Consider the following 19,372-nt stretch of genomic DNA (forward strand, 5'->3'; position numbering starts at 1 on the left):
ACAGATAAATTAGAAGATTTCACATTTCAAGTATCAATGTCAGCAAAAAGCAGGAGCACATCATAACTTTACTAATACACATCTACTATCAAAATGGTAAGTCTAGTTCTCAGTGTTTACCCCAACAGATTCTGTGTCAGGCAGCAGCCTTGCAAACTACACACACTACCACAGAAACTATACTAAGACATTAATAGATGTTGCACTACAATTTTTTTTTATGTTTGTTCATTTCTACCATAATTAGGTGAAAGTAGTCATTAAGAAACCAAAGTACCTTTTCTTCTGTAAAATATTTCATCCTCTGACAGCAAAGGAGAGAAGTTTTAGAGAAAATGCAACATCAAATTTATCTGTTTCTATAAATTGCAACAAGGCACACTCAATAGTAACACAGAATGTACAAATTTCAGGGCATGTAACTCAAACTTCTACAAAGCACACACGTTCAAAAGGACCATTAGTTTGTAAACAATACTAAAAACCTGCGAATTACGAAGTTATTGGAACATTCATTTCAGTCCACCTTCTGACCCACTTACAAGGTCAACAAAAAAGAATCACCTGACAAATGCAGAATGACTACTTATTCCTAACTCATTCAAAAAACATATGTATCTGCATACATGCCCTCAGAAAGTAGCAAGGCTATATAAAAGGAAAACGTCTTAGTTTGTTAGTTGCCTTTTTTTTTCCTAATCCAAAGCACTTGCTGTTTGTTTCTAGGAAGCTGCATGATGCAGTGATCTCTAGAACTGCAACTGAAAACGGATTCTTATTTTTAGGGTGGGATCTTAAACAGAAACGACAGTGAAAATATAGTACCTTTTCTACTTAAGTCAGTAAAATAAAATCCGCCCTCTCTTCCTAACCCATCAACCCCTTCAGCTACATCATACCTGTTCTTGTTAAAGAACTACTTTTAACTGCAGTTGTACTTCTTTGAGGAGTTCCTTCCAGAAGGTTATGCAAGCTAGGAAAACTTCCAGTAAGATAGCTGAGCAGACTCTCTTTTCTTGGACTTTCCTTGACTGCCATGCCAGAACGGCCAACGTGCACTGGCGAATCCGTAGCTGTATCTCCACTGGTGTAACTTAAGGAATGATATGGATGTATACCCTTGTAGACAGAACATAAAGAAACTAATGAAGTATTGTGTAAACTGTAAAAAGGAAGTGGCATTTGTTCTGAATATGAGATTGGAACACAATAACTATGAAGTCTCAGCCCCAGAAATTTCAGGCAAGTAGCAGTTTGTTTGGGCCAGGTTATACGCCATATATTATGGGCCCAGTTATACACTGTATATTATATACCGTATAATATGTGGGCATTACGCTGCTTTTGAAGTTGCTACAATATTTGAAAAATAAGGTGTAAAAATAATTTTAAAAGTGAAACGTAACAAATGGAATTGCAGACGTGTATAATTAATCTAAGACAAATATGTAGAAGGAACAGTACACTGACTATAAATCTCATTTGGATTTAATCCTTGAAGACCAAACCCCATACAATCCTTAGTATAAATATAGTCCAACCTCAGGGAAGGCAAAGAATGGGAGCTGGGGACTTTTGGCAACAAAAGGAAGGCTCCTGCTCCACTTCCAAACAGGATCTCCACAACTTCCAAAGAGGATCTCTGCCCTCACAGCTGAACAACAGCTGGATGTGCAGAGCACCTGGGCTACTAAGCCCTAAAACATGCAAGACCAATAGGAGGAAGCAGTGAGCCACAGGACTTGGTGAATCCCTGCTACAGGGATAGGGGCATGTATCTGCTGATCTGACTTCTCATCTAGAGATGTTTGCTGATTGTGGGGAGCCCTAGCTGGAAGACAGCAAATGGCTTAAAATGCCCAACTCCTTCTGTTCAAAAAATAGAGATGAAAACAAAATCTTCCAGTCTTCTGAACAGTTTGTAGAGATAAAAACAATGACACATCAATTTTGCAAGCTAATGGCATGCATTGTCAATCTTAGATTTGAGATAACAAGAGACATTTCAGCTCCCATCAGCAGATTAAAAAGGCAGTGATTTGCAGCCTTAAATGACACATACAAATGTTCTTAAGTGTGGTTTTGAAGTTCACAGGCAAGCAAAACAATACAGAACAGATATAGAATGTACACCAACTAATCAAACATTTCTTTTACAGGACAAGAAGCACATTTCCTATGTATCAGTTACTTTTCAGACTAGTACTCACTCACCTGCAGCCTACACAATTGATTCTAGACAGACTAGCTATAAACCATTTTTTTCCCTTTGTGCATCATGCTATAAGCTTACCTTTATTTTCAGAACAGAATCACTGTGAGTGTGAGTCTTGGACAGTTTCCTCATGATCTCAGCACCAGTAACAGGCCCAGAAGAGCCACTAGTAGGTGGAGGGCGATTAGCTGTTCCTTCCAAGAGCATTGTATGCTCGCTGACAGTAGCTGGAACCGAGTAAACAATTGTATGTATTACAGGGAATCAAGATTATCTATTATTAGACATTAATTACAAGTAGTCGTGAACTTCCAGGTTCTGTTACATACCCACGCATAGCTGTCTAGGGAATACTAAGACATATAAGAAAACCTCAAACACAAGCACAAATCTTTTTGTCCTTCCAACATCCTACAACTGATACTGCATGCTAGAGATCCAAAATAAATGTGCTATACTGCAGGTGAGCTCACTTGCTTACAAAGCTCCTGCTTATCTCCCTCTCCTGGTCCATTTATAAGAGTCCTCACAGGGGACAGCATCCTCCACAGGACTCCTATTAACTTACTGTATTTCTGAGGATGGTAAAATGGAATGTAGATGCTAAAAACACAAAATAACTGCATCAACTCAAGATAGTTAAATAGATTCACCTAATGACAGATATTTATGCCCTTCCTTCCAGTACTTCTTAATTAACTCAGCTGTAAATCAACTGAAGAGATAGATGAGTACTTTTTGTTACATTGGTAATGTGTAAGTTGGCAGCAGAAATCTACCACAAAGTAGTAAAACTGAAATAAAACAGGATTTATGAAAATATGTCTTCATAAAGGGAAGATAGTAGATTTGAAGCTGTTCCTGAGAGCGTCTATAGAGTTGTGTGTTACAATCTTAAAATAAGATTAGAAACTGCATGACAAAATTGTAATTGCAAGCTAATAAAATAATAAAGGTGATGTATTTTGTGCTGTGAATAAGACAAGGCATGTGAAGTAAGACATGAGGTTTCCTGTTTTGCTTTTCCCCAAATGACATACAATTATATTAAATTAACACTACAACCAGTGGTTTCAACATGAAGATTTTATAAAAGCAGCTTGATGATTCTGAAGAAAGAATATAGTATCTTCAAAGCATTAAATGCTTTGAGAGGAAGTTATTTGTCCCTGTGAGCTTTTAGGAAGAGAGAAGAACACTAAAATACCTGCATCAAATTCAAACTCTGCTCCGTCAGCACTTGTGTCACTCTGAAGACCCCCTCCATCCAATCCAAGCCCATCCTCGTGCTCACGACAAACATTTGTATGTAGTTTCACAGGCTGAGTTGGTCTGTGTAAGCTGACTCCTTTAAAGGCTGGAGTCACTACAATGAACTTCATCCACTGCCTCGCTAGGGCAACCAGACCTTTCTTTAAGGTAACTAAAGCAGGAAGGCCATCACTCTTAAAAAAAATAAATAAATAAAAATGGTTATCATAGTGTTTTAGAGTCAACTGTAGAAAAACAGTCAGCATTACAAAATTACGTTTTCAAAGACAAAATGCTCTCATTCCTGCAGGCTCATGATGGAAGTGTGCTGGCACCACACAATTTCCATTTAAATATATGAAGTCAAAGTGCTAAGAGACAAAAACTGCAGTGTCACCAAACACAATAAACACATTAATTTACATGACCTGAGGATCAAGCCCAATGGGACAAGAATAAGCAACAGGAAACAGGATTATTAAATACGAAATGAAAAGAATTTAAACAATTATAAGACTCTAAACTATGGAGTGAAAATCAGAGCAGCCCTGGAGTGATTACAGAAACAATTAAAAAATGAGATTTGGGGGTTTTTTTGTTGACAGCAGTCATTCAAAAACATAAATTTGAGGTAAAAACATGGACTGTTTTAACTGCATCTCTGAATAGCACTAAAAAAAACCCAAATCAAACCAAATAAACCCCAACACCACATACTTCTTATTTTTAACCACAAACCAAACAGTGCTATTCTTGCCACAAATTGTGCTATTTCTGGTCACTGGAATACACAGGAAAATAGCGTTCAACTCTGGCAGGCATGAAAATGGATTATGAAAATAACACATGATCAGGGACTAACACTCTTCCTTATGCCCAACACATTTGTCCAAACAATTATTTACCATTACAATTCACATATTTGCATTCTAAAGCCACCGAAAAGACTACATCCTTCAGTCTTAAAGGTTCCTACAATTCTAGCCTTTTGAAAATCATTAAGCTGTCTGCATTATTGAAGCATTTCTAAATGACAAGAAGTCTAGTTCTGAAGAGAACATATGAAATATAATCTAATTACTGCATGCATTTGCATCAGTAATTGAGATTCATTTCTTCTTAAAACCACAGATTTGAGTTTTTACTACTTCGTCATTATCTTTAAGCAAAATGAAATTTGATTAAAAGGCCATTAACAATTTCAAATGAATGCCTTTTTACCTAGGATTTTGTATATAATTAAGTAAAAATAATGCAGATACACAGACCACACACAAAAAAAAACAGCAGATCTAAAAGAAAATGATAAGGATATACAGCACTTGGGGTTCCATTCCTCAATTTCTTACCTTTCCTTATACAGCTACCCAATTTGAAGAATTAGAATTGGTACATTTTAAACAAATATGCTGAGTTATTTACATTTTTACAGAGTGACTCACCATGGTGGCATCCTCAATAATTGAGTAGTTTGCTTGGTGCAGGTAATGGTGCAATATGTTACACAGTAAACAAGAAGGATTTTCTTGCAAGAAACGAGCCACTTTGGTGAGTCTGTTGTACTTGCTTCTCAGAGGAAAGTGCACACTTTTATTCTAGGTTAAAATGCAACAGTTTTTCACACATTAATATACTTACAAACAAAACATGCACGTGAACAACAATTTCAGGTAACTTTTAGCACAATATCATTTTGAACTTCTACAATAAAATCTTGATAGATGGATATCTAGCATAGTTTAAAAACTGCTATAAGAAAAATATAACATTTGAAGTTTATTTATACGGTAACAAAGCAAAAGGCAAAGTTACTTCTGGACTAAAGGATATATATGCATAGTTAGCTAAGTTTTCCAAATGAACCGTCTACTCTTAAAGAAAAATACATAAAGCAAAATACATAAAGGGAGTTTGTATAAGGGACTGCTGCAAAGATTGATTTTGAGTCCAGCACAAAACTAGTCTGATACGAAGCTCTCAGTCTTGCACAAGATGGGATCTAAGCAGGTATCACCTCCCAAAGTCTTCCCACTAGATGGTGCTAATTAAACCAACAGCAGAAAACTGCCTACACACACAAAAGCTCCTTATCTATCCTATCTAAAAAATCTAAGACCCAATTTGTCATAAGAGATTTACCAATCCTAGTTTTCAACAACAACAAAAAGTCTATTTTGCTCTTTTCACAAGAATTTTTCACTCTTGGTTTGTTTGTTCTCCTTTCTTTTAATAAATGGATCTGATTCTCACAATGACTTGATACATTGCAGGAGCACAAAAGTTCATATTTTACTCCCAGAAGATAACTTGAATAACTCATAATTCAAACCTTCAAATTTCATAAATTATACCAGATACCATAGCCATACGTCTTTCAAGACACAGAATCTCCAAATTTACATGGAGATGTGAGAAGCACAAGACATCGTCACTAATAATAGCTGATTTTGTTCCCCCTGCTTAAATATAGATTCTGTACAAAAAGCAAAGGCAGTAAACTCTTGTAACCAATTCTTGTAAGTAAACCATCATAAAAGGCACAGTATGAAACTTACTGTGAAAATAATCAGATCTCAAAATGAATACATATAAAGAATTACACTGTTCTGATTTATATATTAGTTTTATAAACTTCATTTACCTCTAATGCTTCTGTCATAATGCAACCCATAACAGCACAAATTCTCAGGGTTCCTTCAGTCTCTAGTTTATTTAAAGATGATTTCACTTGATCAATGGGAACAAGCCAAGCGCCAACTGCAGGAGTTGCAGTACTCAGGAGGTTCAGCTGCCTAATTGAGGAAAATTAAAAAAAAAAAAAAAAAAAAGGCATTCACATTCAGCAGCTGTAATTAGCAAGTTTTCCTACTACTATTATGAATTACTTTCAAATAGGCAGAATGCAAGAGAACAATGTTAAAAAGCAATGAACATAAACTTATAAACCAGAAAATGACAACTGGCAATAAGTACATAATTCAGATTTTGTTTTACACACACATCCACGATTCCATACATTCCTGCTGTCACTATTCCCCGGGTTTCCTATTTGCACTCTCTACTGCAATCATAAAGTTTGAAATTATCAAAATTCATTGAATTCCAAATTAATTGTTATATAACATATCATGAATAATTTTTGCTGAAAGACTGAGGCAAAAACACTTGGAAAAAAAACCCCACAAAAACATATTCTAGTTTATTGCTGCATAGCAACAAAGGTTTTTCTGTTTTAATTTCATATTGTACTTATTCTATATACATGCAAACAGAGTTTTACCAAGTTCATTTTGAGCTTTAGAGATGCTTAAATATCTATTATAGAGTATCTAACATTATAGATGCTCAAGTGTTCTCACACATACACTGTATGAATAACTCCTAGAAAGGGTGCAGTGGTAATAAAATCACTGTTTAAGTACTAGATTGAAGACTAAACTAGCAAGCAGTTCTCCACTCTCCCATCTCTCCTAATCAAAACCAGTGTTCTCCTCTACACCTCTCTTCTCCTTCATAAATCTCATTCTCACTGTAAATGTTTTGTTTTTATTTTAATTATCTCTAAGATAATATCTAAAAATTTTCTATCAACACTTCCATATATGTGATGGCAATTACAAACTGAAGCAAGAGTTACTGTGACATACATACATTCCAAAGCCACCTTTGCCAGAGAAGCGTCAATAATTACTACAGTTACATTCAGAATCTACTAAATATGACTGTAATTTACCAAAGCAGAAATGATGTTATTTTCTTTCAAGTCAGGTGCAGTCATACCTTGAAAATACATGGGCTGGAGATCGCACATTGGTGGGGGCCGCAAAGCTAAACCAAATTTCTTTGATCGTTAGCTTCATGCTGCAAGAGTCAGGTGGAGGAGGCATCAAAGGGATATCTTTTTTCAGATCATCAGATTCAACTCCTTCGTCCTTAAAACACAAAACAGAGTCAAAGCTCTTTTCCAAAGCAGTTAATGTTAAAAAGCAGTAACATATCCTACAGTGCATTGTTTGCAATGAACTGTATCATATCCAGTTAGGCAAAGAACGATAAAACTAATGCTCTCCACCAACTCTTCCAAGACCCTATGAAGACACTATGCAGAAAGCTCAAAATTTAATGCACAAGATGGGAGTTTGAATTTAGTTGGTACAATAACAAATCTATCAATTTTCAGTCTTAGACTACAGATTATAATCACTTTAAAGAAGTACAACCTAAAACCAGTCACATTTATCTAAGTACATACATACCTGCTCATCTGAAACTGAGTTTCCATTAATATCTGAAGAGGGACTTATTCTATCACAAGGAAGGTTATCTTCAGACACATCAGTATTATAACCACTACCAGTTGGAGAATCTGAAGAGTTATTCGATGCAAGCAGTCCACCTCTCTCGGTGGCACTTGATTTACCCATGACACCAAATGTATTATACAATACCGCACCAGACTGTCTTCCTCCTAAAAAAGCACACACACCAAAACTGTAAATGTTTGCCATGCATATACTTCTATTGTTACGTCCCATACTGTACTTAATAAGAAATATATGATTCTGATTAAACAAGATGCACTATCAATTTACATACAATTTAAAAGCTATTTCTAGAGCTTTCTGTAGATTTCAGAAATTGAAGCCAATTTCTATGGAATTAATTTCTACACTATGATAAGTAGCATTAATGACTAAAAGTATATTTATTATAGAATCTATAGTGTTACGTGATTTATGGACAATAGCTCTATTATTTAGTATTACCTATATTCAGCAATTTTAAACCATAATTCCTCAACCAGAGGACCCAGCAGCGCAACTGTTACCAGTTTCATAAAACAAATATAAAGCATACATAGCCTTACCTTTTATGGTTAAATTTTCAATTCCACATTCGAACATTATCCAACCCCACTTCTCTTGACTAGGACCAATTCGAGTTACATCTGGAACAGCTTGTTGGTCTGTTTCATCCACAAAAGTAAACTCATCCAACTCTTCCAAAGTAAAAAGAACTTTCGATTTCCCAAAAGGAATGGCTGTTATTGCACAAGTCCCAATATCTGGAAACAAATATGTTTAGCACCAATTACTAAATGAAAGAAAAACGTTACATCTTCAAATAGCAATCAAGTTTACAGTTCTTGGAAGCATTGTTTGTTTATTATAACTCAAATCAGATGGAAAAAAAAAAAGAAAAAATCCAACTACAAGCAATTTTTAAAAAGATGTACTGTTCTGCAAGTCTAAATACCTTTCTCCTAGAACGTTTATTTGGGCAGGGTAATTTCTAAGTGTGGAAAAGCAAGGAGTGAGTAACACCAAGTTAAACTTTCAAGACATTCCCAATCCTAACATAACTGCCCTCTTAATCTCTTTACAGTAGTGGTTCCAAAGATATGCATACAAACAAGCTCTTCAGATTTTTATCTGAAAGCGGCAATCGGCCTGAAATTATTTTATCAAAAAGAATTCCTAGTAAGTACCTGAAGTTTAATAGCAACATCTGATAGTGGTACTGACAGTGCTCTTGTACAAGACACGTGTCTTATACAACAATAAGAAACGCATGGGGTATTAACTATAGCATACTTTACAGATATTTAAAAAGAAATTTCTGATTTTAATTCAAAGACTGTTTCTTGGTTGGAAGCATGCCTATGTCTATAGTAAGACAACGAAAAGCAGCAAGTCTCACTGGTTCCTTTAAAGTCAAAAACAGTTTTTGATTCCTTACGATCCTTGCTGTCTAAGATCCAGGAGGGGATAATGCCACCTTGATTTCTTTGATATTAGGACACAGCCTAAATATAAATTCTTTCTTCGGGTGACATTTCTGAAGGAACATTTTAAATAATTTTGTAACTGCTTCGTATTACCTCTCCCACAGAGTTAAATGCCCAATATTTTGGGAAAAGAACAAAGTCAATTTATATTCCACTCACAGAACTCTCACTCTGCCTCCAACTGATAACAGCAATCACTTTCATAGCGTACGTGAAATGCTAAGTTCTCTAGAAAGACATTTCTCAAACCTTTTAAATAGAAGATGAGGTTTTCTGGTTAGAATTAAAGAATTATCTGGCCTTCTCGAATATCTGCAGCATACCTACCACAGAACACTACCGACAAAACTTCATCTATAACTAAATTAATTTGAGTTAGCCATTGGCTAGCCATTTTAATATTCTTCTACTGATTTTATTTTCCTCAGTCTTCATTTGCTCACCAGTTTTTACACAGGTTTTTTTATTTTTGTTTTTTTGGGTTTTTTTGAGTGAACTTTAACCATTCTTGTGTTAGAGAGTATCTCCTTTCTCATGTCCTAGAGATTCTTTCATGGGACGAAGTAAAACCACCTGATAAACTAACTTCTTCCAGGATTAGAGGTTATAGCAACTGAACTGAATTCATAACCTCTTGAAGGAACTACCTGAACACAAACAAGAATGAACACAATCAGGTAGATCTCATTTTCTACTTTATAGATAATTAAAAATCTACAACCTGTCAAGCTGAAATTGACAGTACAACATGAACGTTACACCTATCTTGAAAGAGCTAGAAAGTACTAAGGAAGCTGATAAGCATAATTCATTCCCAGTATCAGGTGTCAAAAAAAGGGCAGCTGAAAAGGAAAGATGAGCTGGAAGGAAGAGAGTCTAGGCATTAAATTTTACCAGCATATGTCCACCTTTACCATGTAACCAAGCAAACTGCTTGGAAACCCGTCTTCATAGCTTTCACTCTGCCTACACTGAAATCAGCATATCAGTAAAATAACTGAATACAAGTCAGAGTAGCCCATCCCAAAATTCTTTTTAGATTACCTGCAAAATTTCCAGGTTCAAATGCCTTTTCATTTGTGTTGACAAAAAAGGCAATTAAGGCAAACTATCACTACCTGTCTCCATGAAAAATGTTATTTTCACAATTAAAAAATAATAATGTTTACCTGTTGTATCGAGGCCTCTAAGCTGCCCATGAACACGATGGATATTCAGTTTAGCAGCAATTTCTTTTCCTTTTTCTGCTCCAGCATTAGATCTCAGTGAGCCAGAAGACTGAGGCTGCATTTTACTGGCTTGGATGTAACGATCAAATGTGACAGAATTCCTCCCAATCTCTGCATTGTTTGAAGACTCCTCAACTATACCCCTTTGAACACAGAGGAGAAAAGACTATAAAGCAAATTTCTGACAGACGTGGTTCACTGGATTATTTTCATTTTAAATTTTAAGCCACATTGGCATGGCAGCATTAGAAATTCTTTGTAAGGTCATAAGATAATTACACTTGGATAAAAAATTCATTTTATTCTGTATGACATCATTGAGAAAGAGTTAAAACTTAAGTTCCAAAACGATTACAGATGGGTTCCTCCACTTCTCAAATAAGTTGCAGTTTTAATTAGATATTAGATGTTAATTTATAACATATGGAAGACATATTTTATTGTTTAACTCGTTCATGACATACTTTTAAAATACTTTCTTTCAGAACTGTAAGCTATGTTTCAAAAGAATTGGCATCACTTTAAGTCTTTTGATTAAAAAGCAACAAATAGTGATGTTTTATTCTTACCTATTCATACGAACTTGTGTAGCAATTCGATCAAAGCACAAAGCTACTAATGAAACATGAGTCACAGTTTTGCCTGAAGAAACCCCTGGGGATTCATCAACAGATGCTTGTAGTAAACACAGGTTCACCTATATGGAAAATTTCACCAAAGAGTAAATAAATTTAGAAAATCATGTTACATCACAAACTTCCAATGCAATCTTATTTTATAAGCAAGATAAGTGGTCTTATACTTCTGAGTAAAATGAAGCTTTTAAAGGTAAAAGACATCCCTGATGTGTTTACACATCTGCATAATAAGATTAGGCATCTCCAAAACAGTCTACTCTATTCAAAACATTAGTTACCTATCAAAAATACACAGTTTCACTTAAGCTTTCCAGGAACTGACAGGGACTCAAAAATAAGGGTAATTTATGAGGTGTACATCTACTAAATAAGCTCAATGAAAAGTTCTTACCTTTGGTACAGTTACGTTGGCCTGAAGGCCTTTAATTGTCACATTATCTTGCTTAAGTGAGAGATTTGTCTGTGCTGGTCCCTGGTTTGTTGTTCCTGTAGTAGTAGCATCTATTTTTGTTCCTCTGATATCCTGCTTGGAAGATAACTTGGAAGGGAAAAAAGGTTTTGCCACTTAATAACTTATTCTCATTGAAAGTCAAAGCTCCTATGCTAAAAAGCTTCAGTATAGTTTATCAGCACTGAGCTACAAAGAGATTCTGACTTCATTTAATGCACAGTGCCATGATTTCTAGAACAAGGACTACAGCGCTTACAGAGAAAGGTTATGTTTAGATCCCACAGGGGAGCAATGGTACCCATAGTGTACCTTTCTAATGACCAGAGCTCAGCTGAAAGTTTGAATTCTGCATGTATCAGTTATACTGAAAAAATCATAATGAAGAAAGTAAGTAGTGTCAGTTACGTTGTGAAGTCAAAGAAACCTAAGAAAATTAACTTAGTCATTATGTTAGACAGAAAGAATTGTTAACTTTGTAGAGCTACCATACAACTATTTTCAAGCTAAATTAATTTTATAAGTTATCAAATGAACTGCAAGGAAAAGCACAGACTTTCATAGCTTTATGCGAACTTTCTTCTATCTCACAAAGACTCCCTTCCTGACTGCTCTAAATAATCAATTATGTATTATGTTCACATCAGCAATACATAAGAATGTCACTTATACTAATTTCTAAGAAGAGAACGTGATCTTAGGCAAATTATTGTTGCTACTGACTAGATCATCCAAAGGAAAAAAAAACTTCAGTCCAGAAGTAAGAGAATTTTCCAGTCACTGAACAACAGTGTATAACAATTGACTGTGAAAACGTATATCAAGAACAAGATAAAATGTATTTTTATCTTTTTTATTTTTTTTGTAATTAATGTAGTAGTTAGGTTCTGTACCTCAAAACACTGAATTCAATTAAATCTTTTCCTATGTAAAATAAAGAAAACAGTATTCTTTCAAAGCTTGTATAATTCTCCTGTTCCCTTCCTTACATTTTCTGAGAAGCTTGTTTTGCTGTTCTGTACAGCATCTCGAAGAACTTTGCAATGAAGATCATCAACAATGGCTGCTGGATGTCGAGAGCTAGCACAGTGCACCATTGCTTCTATGTACCTGTGAGAGGGAACAAGCCCACAAAGAATATTGAAACTTCCACTTTCACGTAACGTACCACCTGTAAGGCTTAATTAACACTGCAAAGAGAAAAATTAAGTAGTGGCAGACAGAAAGCACACTTCCCAGGTCAGAATAACATCCTTCTAGCTTTTTTACAGGAAATGCAGAATAACATTCAATGTGCACTAGGCAATGCTGTATCATCACTCACGTGTTATTCAATTCTTCTACCTAATCCTCTGCTCAACTCAATAACTTTGATTTCAAACAACATTTAGAATAATCAACTAACACTGAAGTAGCAAAAAAAACCACCCCAATTACCTGTCCAATGCCTCTGCTACAAGAGGGGTCAGAACTACATCTACAGTTCCTTTTACTTCTACTATTGCTGTTGTCCTTGTCTGGAAGACTGGATGATCCAATGTCCATTCTTCTGTTATAGTTTCATCATCTGTATTTTCTGCAGACTTCTTATCCAAAGGAGTATAAGGTGTACTAAACAAGTCAAATATATATTATTAATCTAGATTTGCAAAAAATATCAAGGTGAACATCAGTAAACACCTGTCTATTGTATAATTTTTTAATACTTTAGTAGAATTCCAACAGTACTACAGCATCGGTCGTAGATGGTAGATACAACTAAAGCAAGGGAAGAGTCTACAGGCATTAGGACAGTCAACTGCTTCATGTGATGAATAATGAGACTATTCAGAATAAAGTGATGTGAGGCTAGAGTCACATACTAGAAAAAATTCATTGTCAGGAACAGTGTTTAACCAGATCTTCAGCTTGCAAAAATTCTCCTGAGGTGCTCTTGATACGATTTTAATACTCAATGAAGTGCATGTAACAAGAAGTTTATTTTTCTGCACAGCTCAGAAAGGACACAAATAAAATTCCAGGACAAAGTTCTTAATAAGATTCAAGTTGTGCTTTGGGCAATGCAATTGATAACTGCTATCAGTATTTTCCAAAATTACCTAAGTAAATTGCAATTTATAGTCTTGAAAACCAAACGTCTTGTAATAATACACTCTGCTCTAAAACAGATCTGTACTGATACTGCTATGAATCAAATTTTGAAAGGCCTAGAAAGAGACGAAGTGTTTAATGAGTATCAGGCAAATCCTATTTTGAAAAAAAACACATATGCTAACAGAGTTATGCAGTTTCAACTTACTTAGATGTTGATCCTGTAAGCTGCATGCCTCTGTCCAGTAATGAATTAGCTGTGAGACCCTGCTTAACAATCTAAGAGAAAAGTACAAAAAATATATTATACTCCTGTATATGAAAAAACACCCAAGGAGTCTTCAAATTATGACTCCTCCTACAGGTTTTTCTAAAATAATTCCTTACATGCACTTTCTCCAAAATAATGTAAAAAAAACCTTCTTCTGTTTCACTTCCTAAATTACTTGAGATATTAGATTACAAAATTCTTGCAAATAACTGATTGAAAAGAAAGATTTTAAGTAATCATCTATTAAAGGTTTGCATGAACAGATAAAGCTTTTGTTACAGAGTGATAACAAGATTAATTTATGGATCTTAGATACCTATTATCTATAAAGTCATTTCCATTATATTTCATATATTTCATCTCAGCTGCTTCCTTAAACATGTATAATCATATTACAGATATCACTGGAGAAAAAAAATTAACAAATATATACAGAAATAATATTATAGATCAACGTATTTCAAATTTACTCTGAAGTACTGATCATCTAACATATATTTTACCAGTACCAAATGTACTGATGCTAAAATTCTGTGTAACATGTATTTTAAACAAAGCCCACGTAAATATCCTTCAGCTGCATGTCACTCAAGAGGTAGCATTTCTAATGTAATGATAGTTCAGAGCATACCCTACCCACACAATTCTAACACAGTCTTTTCTTTAGCATGATATACCAGCCACACAGCCTAAGATTTCAAGTCAGAAATCCAAGGTATTCCTTGACTAACAGCCAAGTTTCAAGTGTATCATGACTTTATACAATATGTGTATTAAACAATTTGAACTTGTTTTGAATTTTTATTCCTTTCTTTCCTGTTCTTTTCCATATCTTTCATACCTTAAAAGTAGGAACAGAAAGTTGCTCAAAAGACGATGAACTTTCTTCACTTGTTGGTGTGTCAAGGTCTAAAGGGCGATGTAATGAGGATTTTGAAGTTCTTTTGTTAGTTGGATGCTTTACTGACCAATTAATCACCTGGAACTGCGTAAGATAGTTTTGGTAACAAGCCATTACAGGCTGTTGGGATGTTATTTGTTCACTTTCTACAGTCTTCTCAGATTCCATGACATAAATGTTTTCAATATGCTCATCCTCCCCTCCCAGAGCTGAAACAAATGAAGTCTGTGAAGGATGAGTCTTAATTGGCAACGTTTTAACATCCTGATTAATTTCGCCATGGACAGAACTTGTTAAGGGTCCTTCCACACTGTGATAAATAGACCCTCTGCTGTACTCAATTTTCTGAGCTTGCTTTTTTCTCTTCTTTCTCCCTGGGTAAGTTCCTGGACCTTCATCACTACTAATTGGCTCAAACTCTTCTGCTGCAGAAAAATAAGCTTCGCTATCAGCCATTGACATACTGGAATCCATTGAGCGATACTGGTGAAATGAATTTGAATCTGCAGATGGAGTATAAGGAAAAGAACCAAAGCTCCTCCTCTGCTTTGGAGAGTCTAACACATTCTCATCACTGCGAGACACATCGCTACTGAACTGCACACCAACTGGAACGGGCTGCTTGTCTCCATAGAAAGCTGCTGTGAGGCTCTTGGTGCTGCCGAGCCGAGTTGAACACACAGATGCCTGTCGTTTCAGGGGAGACCTCATGGGAGACTGACCAACAGGCCTTTCTTGGCTGCTAGGGGATGCAGGGCTTCCCTCCGCACCATCAGCTGAGACACTGAAAAATACATGAAACAACATAAAACAAAATCATAGAATCATAGAATGGCCTGGGTTGAAAAGGACCACAATGATCACCTAGTCTCAAGCCCACTGCTATGCGCAGGGTCGCCAACCACTAGACCAGGCTGTCCAGAGCCACATCCAGCCTGGCCTTGAATGCTTCCAGGGCTTATTTTATTTTTAATGCTTCTTTTTACATTAGAGGAGCTGCCAAATGCTTCTGTGATTTTCTGCTAGCATAGCAATTATTTTTATAACACTGATTACATACTAAATTCTGACACCTGTTAGTCTGCTAGTTTACATATAGAGGAGATATAAGTGACTGGTAATGGCAAGTGTTGTTGTCACACATGCTGGAGTTTCTACCCAGATCAGGCATCTATGCCCTAGCAGGGGATCCAAATTTGCATTCAAACTAGGAAGCATATTTTGGCAGTGCCATTAAAAGTAACCAATACTGAATCAATTGCAAAATATAAAGTGTACAAGGTTCTGTACTGAAGTGCTGAAGAGTCCTTCAGTCAGGACAAATGTTACTAACCTTCCATGACCATCCTCTCTTTTTGTACCAGGCAAGAACTCCTTCTGTCCCAAGTGATCCTCAGCAGTTGAAGACGGGCTGTCCTTCTCACCTGCAAGCAATGGCAGGGCAGCACTGGAACTGCTTGTTTCCTCTGAAGATGATGAGGAGCTATGGGAGCGCAGTGGCACTTGGAGGCTTAGATGTTGTGCCTTTCTTTCTATTTCTACACCTATAGATCTACAATCCCAATCTTTTCGTTTTACACCATTTGTTTTACCTAGGATTGGAAATAAGAAAGAAAAAGTGAACATCTGATATCACTACACAACTACAGTGGTCTCTTCCCTGCTCACTGAAATAAGAAGTTTTATTTAAAAAAAAAGTCTTCATTTTGAAAATGCATACACATACTTGTATGTTTCCTAATAATGTAAAAATCAGAGCAGCAAAACATCGAATTCTTTTAATAGACTGCTTTCTAGACAAGTAAAATAGATGCAAGTCAGAAAGCTTCTTTTTACTCACAAAGAAGCTGCATGTTAATATAAAAATTCAGCATATGAAAATTTATTATTATAAATACTTTATTTAATTTTTATTTATTAATTTCTTTATTATTATAAATACACTGTCTTCTCTCAAAGGGTCCCATACCACCACAGAACCCCTTTCAACTACTCAATAGCCAGAATCAGAAAGACCATAAATACCAATGTGAGGTTAGGAAATGATATTTTGTGGCAAAACAGAATGATGTTACAGCACAATGCATTCTCACCATCTAAAATTTTAGGAATCTCTTTAGTAATTATCCATTCTCCTGGCTGCAGTAATGACTGACCATAAAACATATCAGATTCTGCACTTGTACTTGAGAAAGCAGAGCTGCTTGAAGGTGTCAGTTCCTCAAGTTTGAAAAAGTCCAGTCCTGTTAGCGTGCCACCAAAGAATCGACAGCCACCCAGGCAGCCACACTTGTTCTTGCTTCTCTTATTCTTCAAATTGTCATCAGGCCACAAAAACCACAATCTACACCAGGGCAGGAAGGAAAAGAAAAAAAAGAAAACAGAAAACAATCACATCACATTTAGTGGATTTAAAATTAGTTAAGACAAAATAAAAATATATACACTAAAATACATTCAAATGCATCTCCTTCAAATTGCATCTCTCACCTTTTGGTTCGGTTATCGTGCATCTCCAAGAAATGTCTCTGCACTTCATGTTTAGAAGGATGATCTGCAGCTAAAGCAACGTCAGCAGTGATGAGCCCTAAGTTGACAGATCCAGCTTCCAGCCAATATGCCCTCCTTAGGATTGGCTGAAGACCAGTTCTGCAGTTGTTCACCTGCTCAACATATTGTCTCAACTGAAGATCTTGAATAGCAGCACTTACACCTTCTCCAACAGACTGGTTGTGGAGGTTGCAGTTTGCAATACGTATAGTACCCATCTGAAAACATAGGTAAAAACACGAACTCTGAATACTTAAAACTGAAACACAGAAAAAGCAGCCTTAATACAATTAACATAAAACCTATTTAAGTCTAGGAAGGCCTCAAAAACTACTGTCTCCAAAAATGGCTGAGAACCAGTTTCAATAAACTACAAGCAGGTGTGCACACACACACACAACAAGGCAAGGTTAGAAATGAGTTTTGGATAGTTTTCAAACAACAGAAACAAAGTCTTGACTTAGGATTATCTTGTTGTAAAGGGATTCAAAGAGAATTCCCAATTTTAGACATGTTATAATGAACCTCTAAAAATTAAATCATTATTAACTTATTTGCTGTAACCATAAAAAACAAGAAATCAGAAACTTGACATCACTTTATGTCCGTAGACTAAAACACTGACTTCATACTTCCAATACAAAGCTGCATTAACTTGCAGAATACAGACATTTAACGCCACACCTAGTAAATACTTCAGTGAGAGATTCATGTTAAACAGTGCAAATTTCAAAACAAAACAAACTTAAAGTCTCGAGCCTTAACTCTGATCCATATGTATTGTGTTTTAACAGCCTTTTTATGATCACAATCTACTTCTTTTACTGGTATAGCTCTGGTAGTTCAGTTGATTCAAAGAAGAGACTACCCATCTTCTGCATCTGGAAAAAGTTCTTGCTTTATCTTCGCACTCAGCTATGGAAACTGGTCAACTCACAGCCAGTCCACCGGTCCATACAGAGCCAATCCTCCCCCACATTACTAAACCCCAATAAAATATGATATAGCCCTATCACATATGTCTTAAAACGATCTGAAGGTGGATGAAATTTTCTGCACAGCTTCAGTAGGTTCCAAAACGTCTCCATTAAATACCCAAAACTTTCCAACTAAACATTCAAACTTTTCAAAGGGCAAGTAAGGAAAGTTGCAAAAAAGCCCAGTCATGGCAGAGCAACTCACAGAGTTAAATTTTTACTTCTCATCTTTGTCACAAACCATAATGAAGCACTGGAAATCCTTTTTTAAATATGAATGGAATGCATTAGCAATATAATTTTCTATGGCGGTTCAGGTTATTAAGCTGCTTTTGAAAATACTGTCATTCATATTTATGCCTGCAAACGCAGTTAATATTTGTGCTGATGCATTATAATATTAGACTCAAAAGATTTTATAGATGAAAATGCTTTTTTTTTTTAAACTACCACAAGATACCCAGTCACTCAAATGACACGATATCGCATCTCAGCTCACACAAAATGTCTGAAATAACTGCCGCTTTCTTTCAGTTAGATTCTTGCTCATAATGTGAAGCTGTCCCCCGAACATTAAATATTGAGTCCAATTTTAAAACTAAATTTATTAATGGACAGCAAAACTTCTAGTCACTTACTAATTCTGGTCAGTATAATACTTCTCTCCTTTGGTGCATTCCTATATCGTCTCTTAACTTTCATTTTGCCATATTTTTCTCTTGTATACGATGAGAGAATGTCAGCTCTTCTCTGTACATTCTTTTTTGAACAGAAACACTCTGAGGCATTTTAGATTCACTCTGGTAGTAGCACTAGTGTTTCTCCCATCTCTGCCAATGATCTTAATTCAGACAGCTGTCTCACACAACATGACTGTGAGTTATCATGCAGTGAGTTGTTTACGTTTCTTCTCAATCATTTCCAATTGCTGAGTTACTTAACTTATAGAAAAAGTTCTTAACAACCCTCAGATGTAGACAATAGCTTTTATAGTGCCCAGAATTGTTTTAATT

General features: G+C 35.7%; 1 protein-coding gene across 13 annotated transcripts in view; it reads right to left on the bottom strand.

Moving 5' to 3' along the window:
- KIAA1109 (transmembrane protein KIAA1109 homolog) overlaps window positions 1-19,372 on the bottom strand; it is a 109,280-nt gene that overhangs the window by 45,719 nt on the left and 44,189 nt on the right. For 12 of the 13 annotated variants that reach the window (XM_004941213.5, XM_015276377.4, XM_040699420.2 and 9 more), the window contains exons 25-42: window positions 17,323-17,600; window positions 16,926-17,176; window positions 16,166-16,424; window positions 14,773-15,616; window positions 13,869-13,939; window positions 13,007-13,180; window positions 12,559-12,679; window positions 11,513-11,659; window positions 11,053-11,180; window positions 10,424-10,626; window positions 8,334-8,531; window positions 7,723-7,934; window positions 7,247-7,398; window positions 6,108-6,258; window positions 4,909-5,061; window positions 3,423-3,660; window positions 2,294-2,442; window positions 900-1,119 (exon numbers count right to left, since the gene is read on the bottom strand). In XM_004941213.5, the coding sequence (XP_004941270.2) occupies window positions 900-1,119; window positions 2,294-2,442; window positions 3,423-3,660; window positions 4,909-5,061; window positions 6,108-6,258; window positions 7,247-7,398; window positions 7,723-7,934; window positions 8,334-8,531; window positions 10,424-10,626; window positions 11,053-11,180; window positions 11,513-11,659; window positions 12,559-12,679; window positions 13,007-13,180; window positions 13,869-13,939; window positions 14,773-15,616; window positions 16,166-16,424; window positions 16,926-17,176; window positions 17,323-17,600 (3,949 nt within the window). The remainder of the gene's footprint in view (window positions 1-899; window positions 1,120-2,293; window positions 2,443-3,422; window positions 3,661-4,908; window positions 5,062-6,107; window positions 6,259-7,246; window positions 7,399-7,722; window positions 7,935-8,333; window positions 8,532-10,423; window positions 10,627-11,052; window positions 11,181-11,512; window positions 11,660-12,558; window positions 12,680-13,006; window positions 13,181-13,868; window positions 13,940-14,772; window positions 15,617-16,165; window positions 16,425-16,925; window positions 17,177-17,322; window positions 17,601-19,372) is intronic. The other variant, XM_004941216.5, reaches the window with a different exon arrangement.

The sequence above is a fragment of the Gallus gallus genome, chromosome 4 (genome assembly GCF_016699485.2).
Source record: "Gallus gallus isolate bGalGal1 chromosome 4, bGalGal1.mat.broiler.GRCg7b, whole genome shotgun sequence".
Taxonomy (NCBI): Eukaryota; Metazoa; Chordata; class Aves; order Galliformes; family Phasianidae; genus Gallus; species Gallus gallus.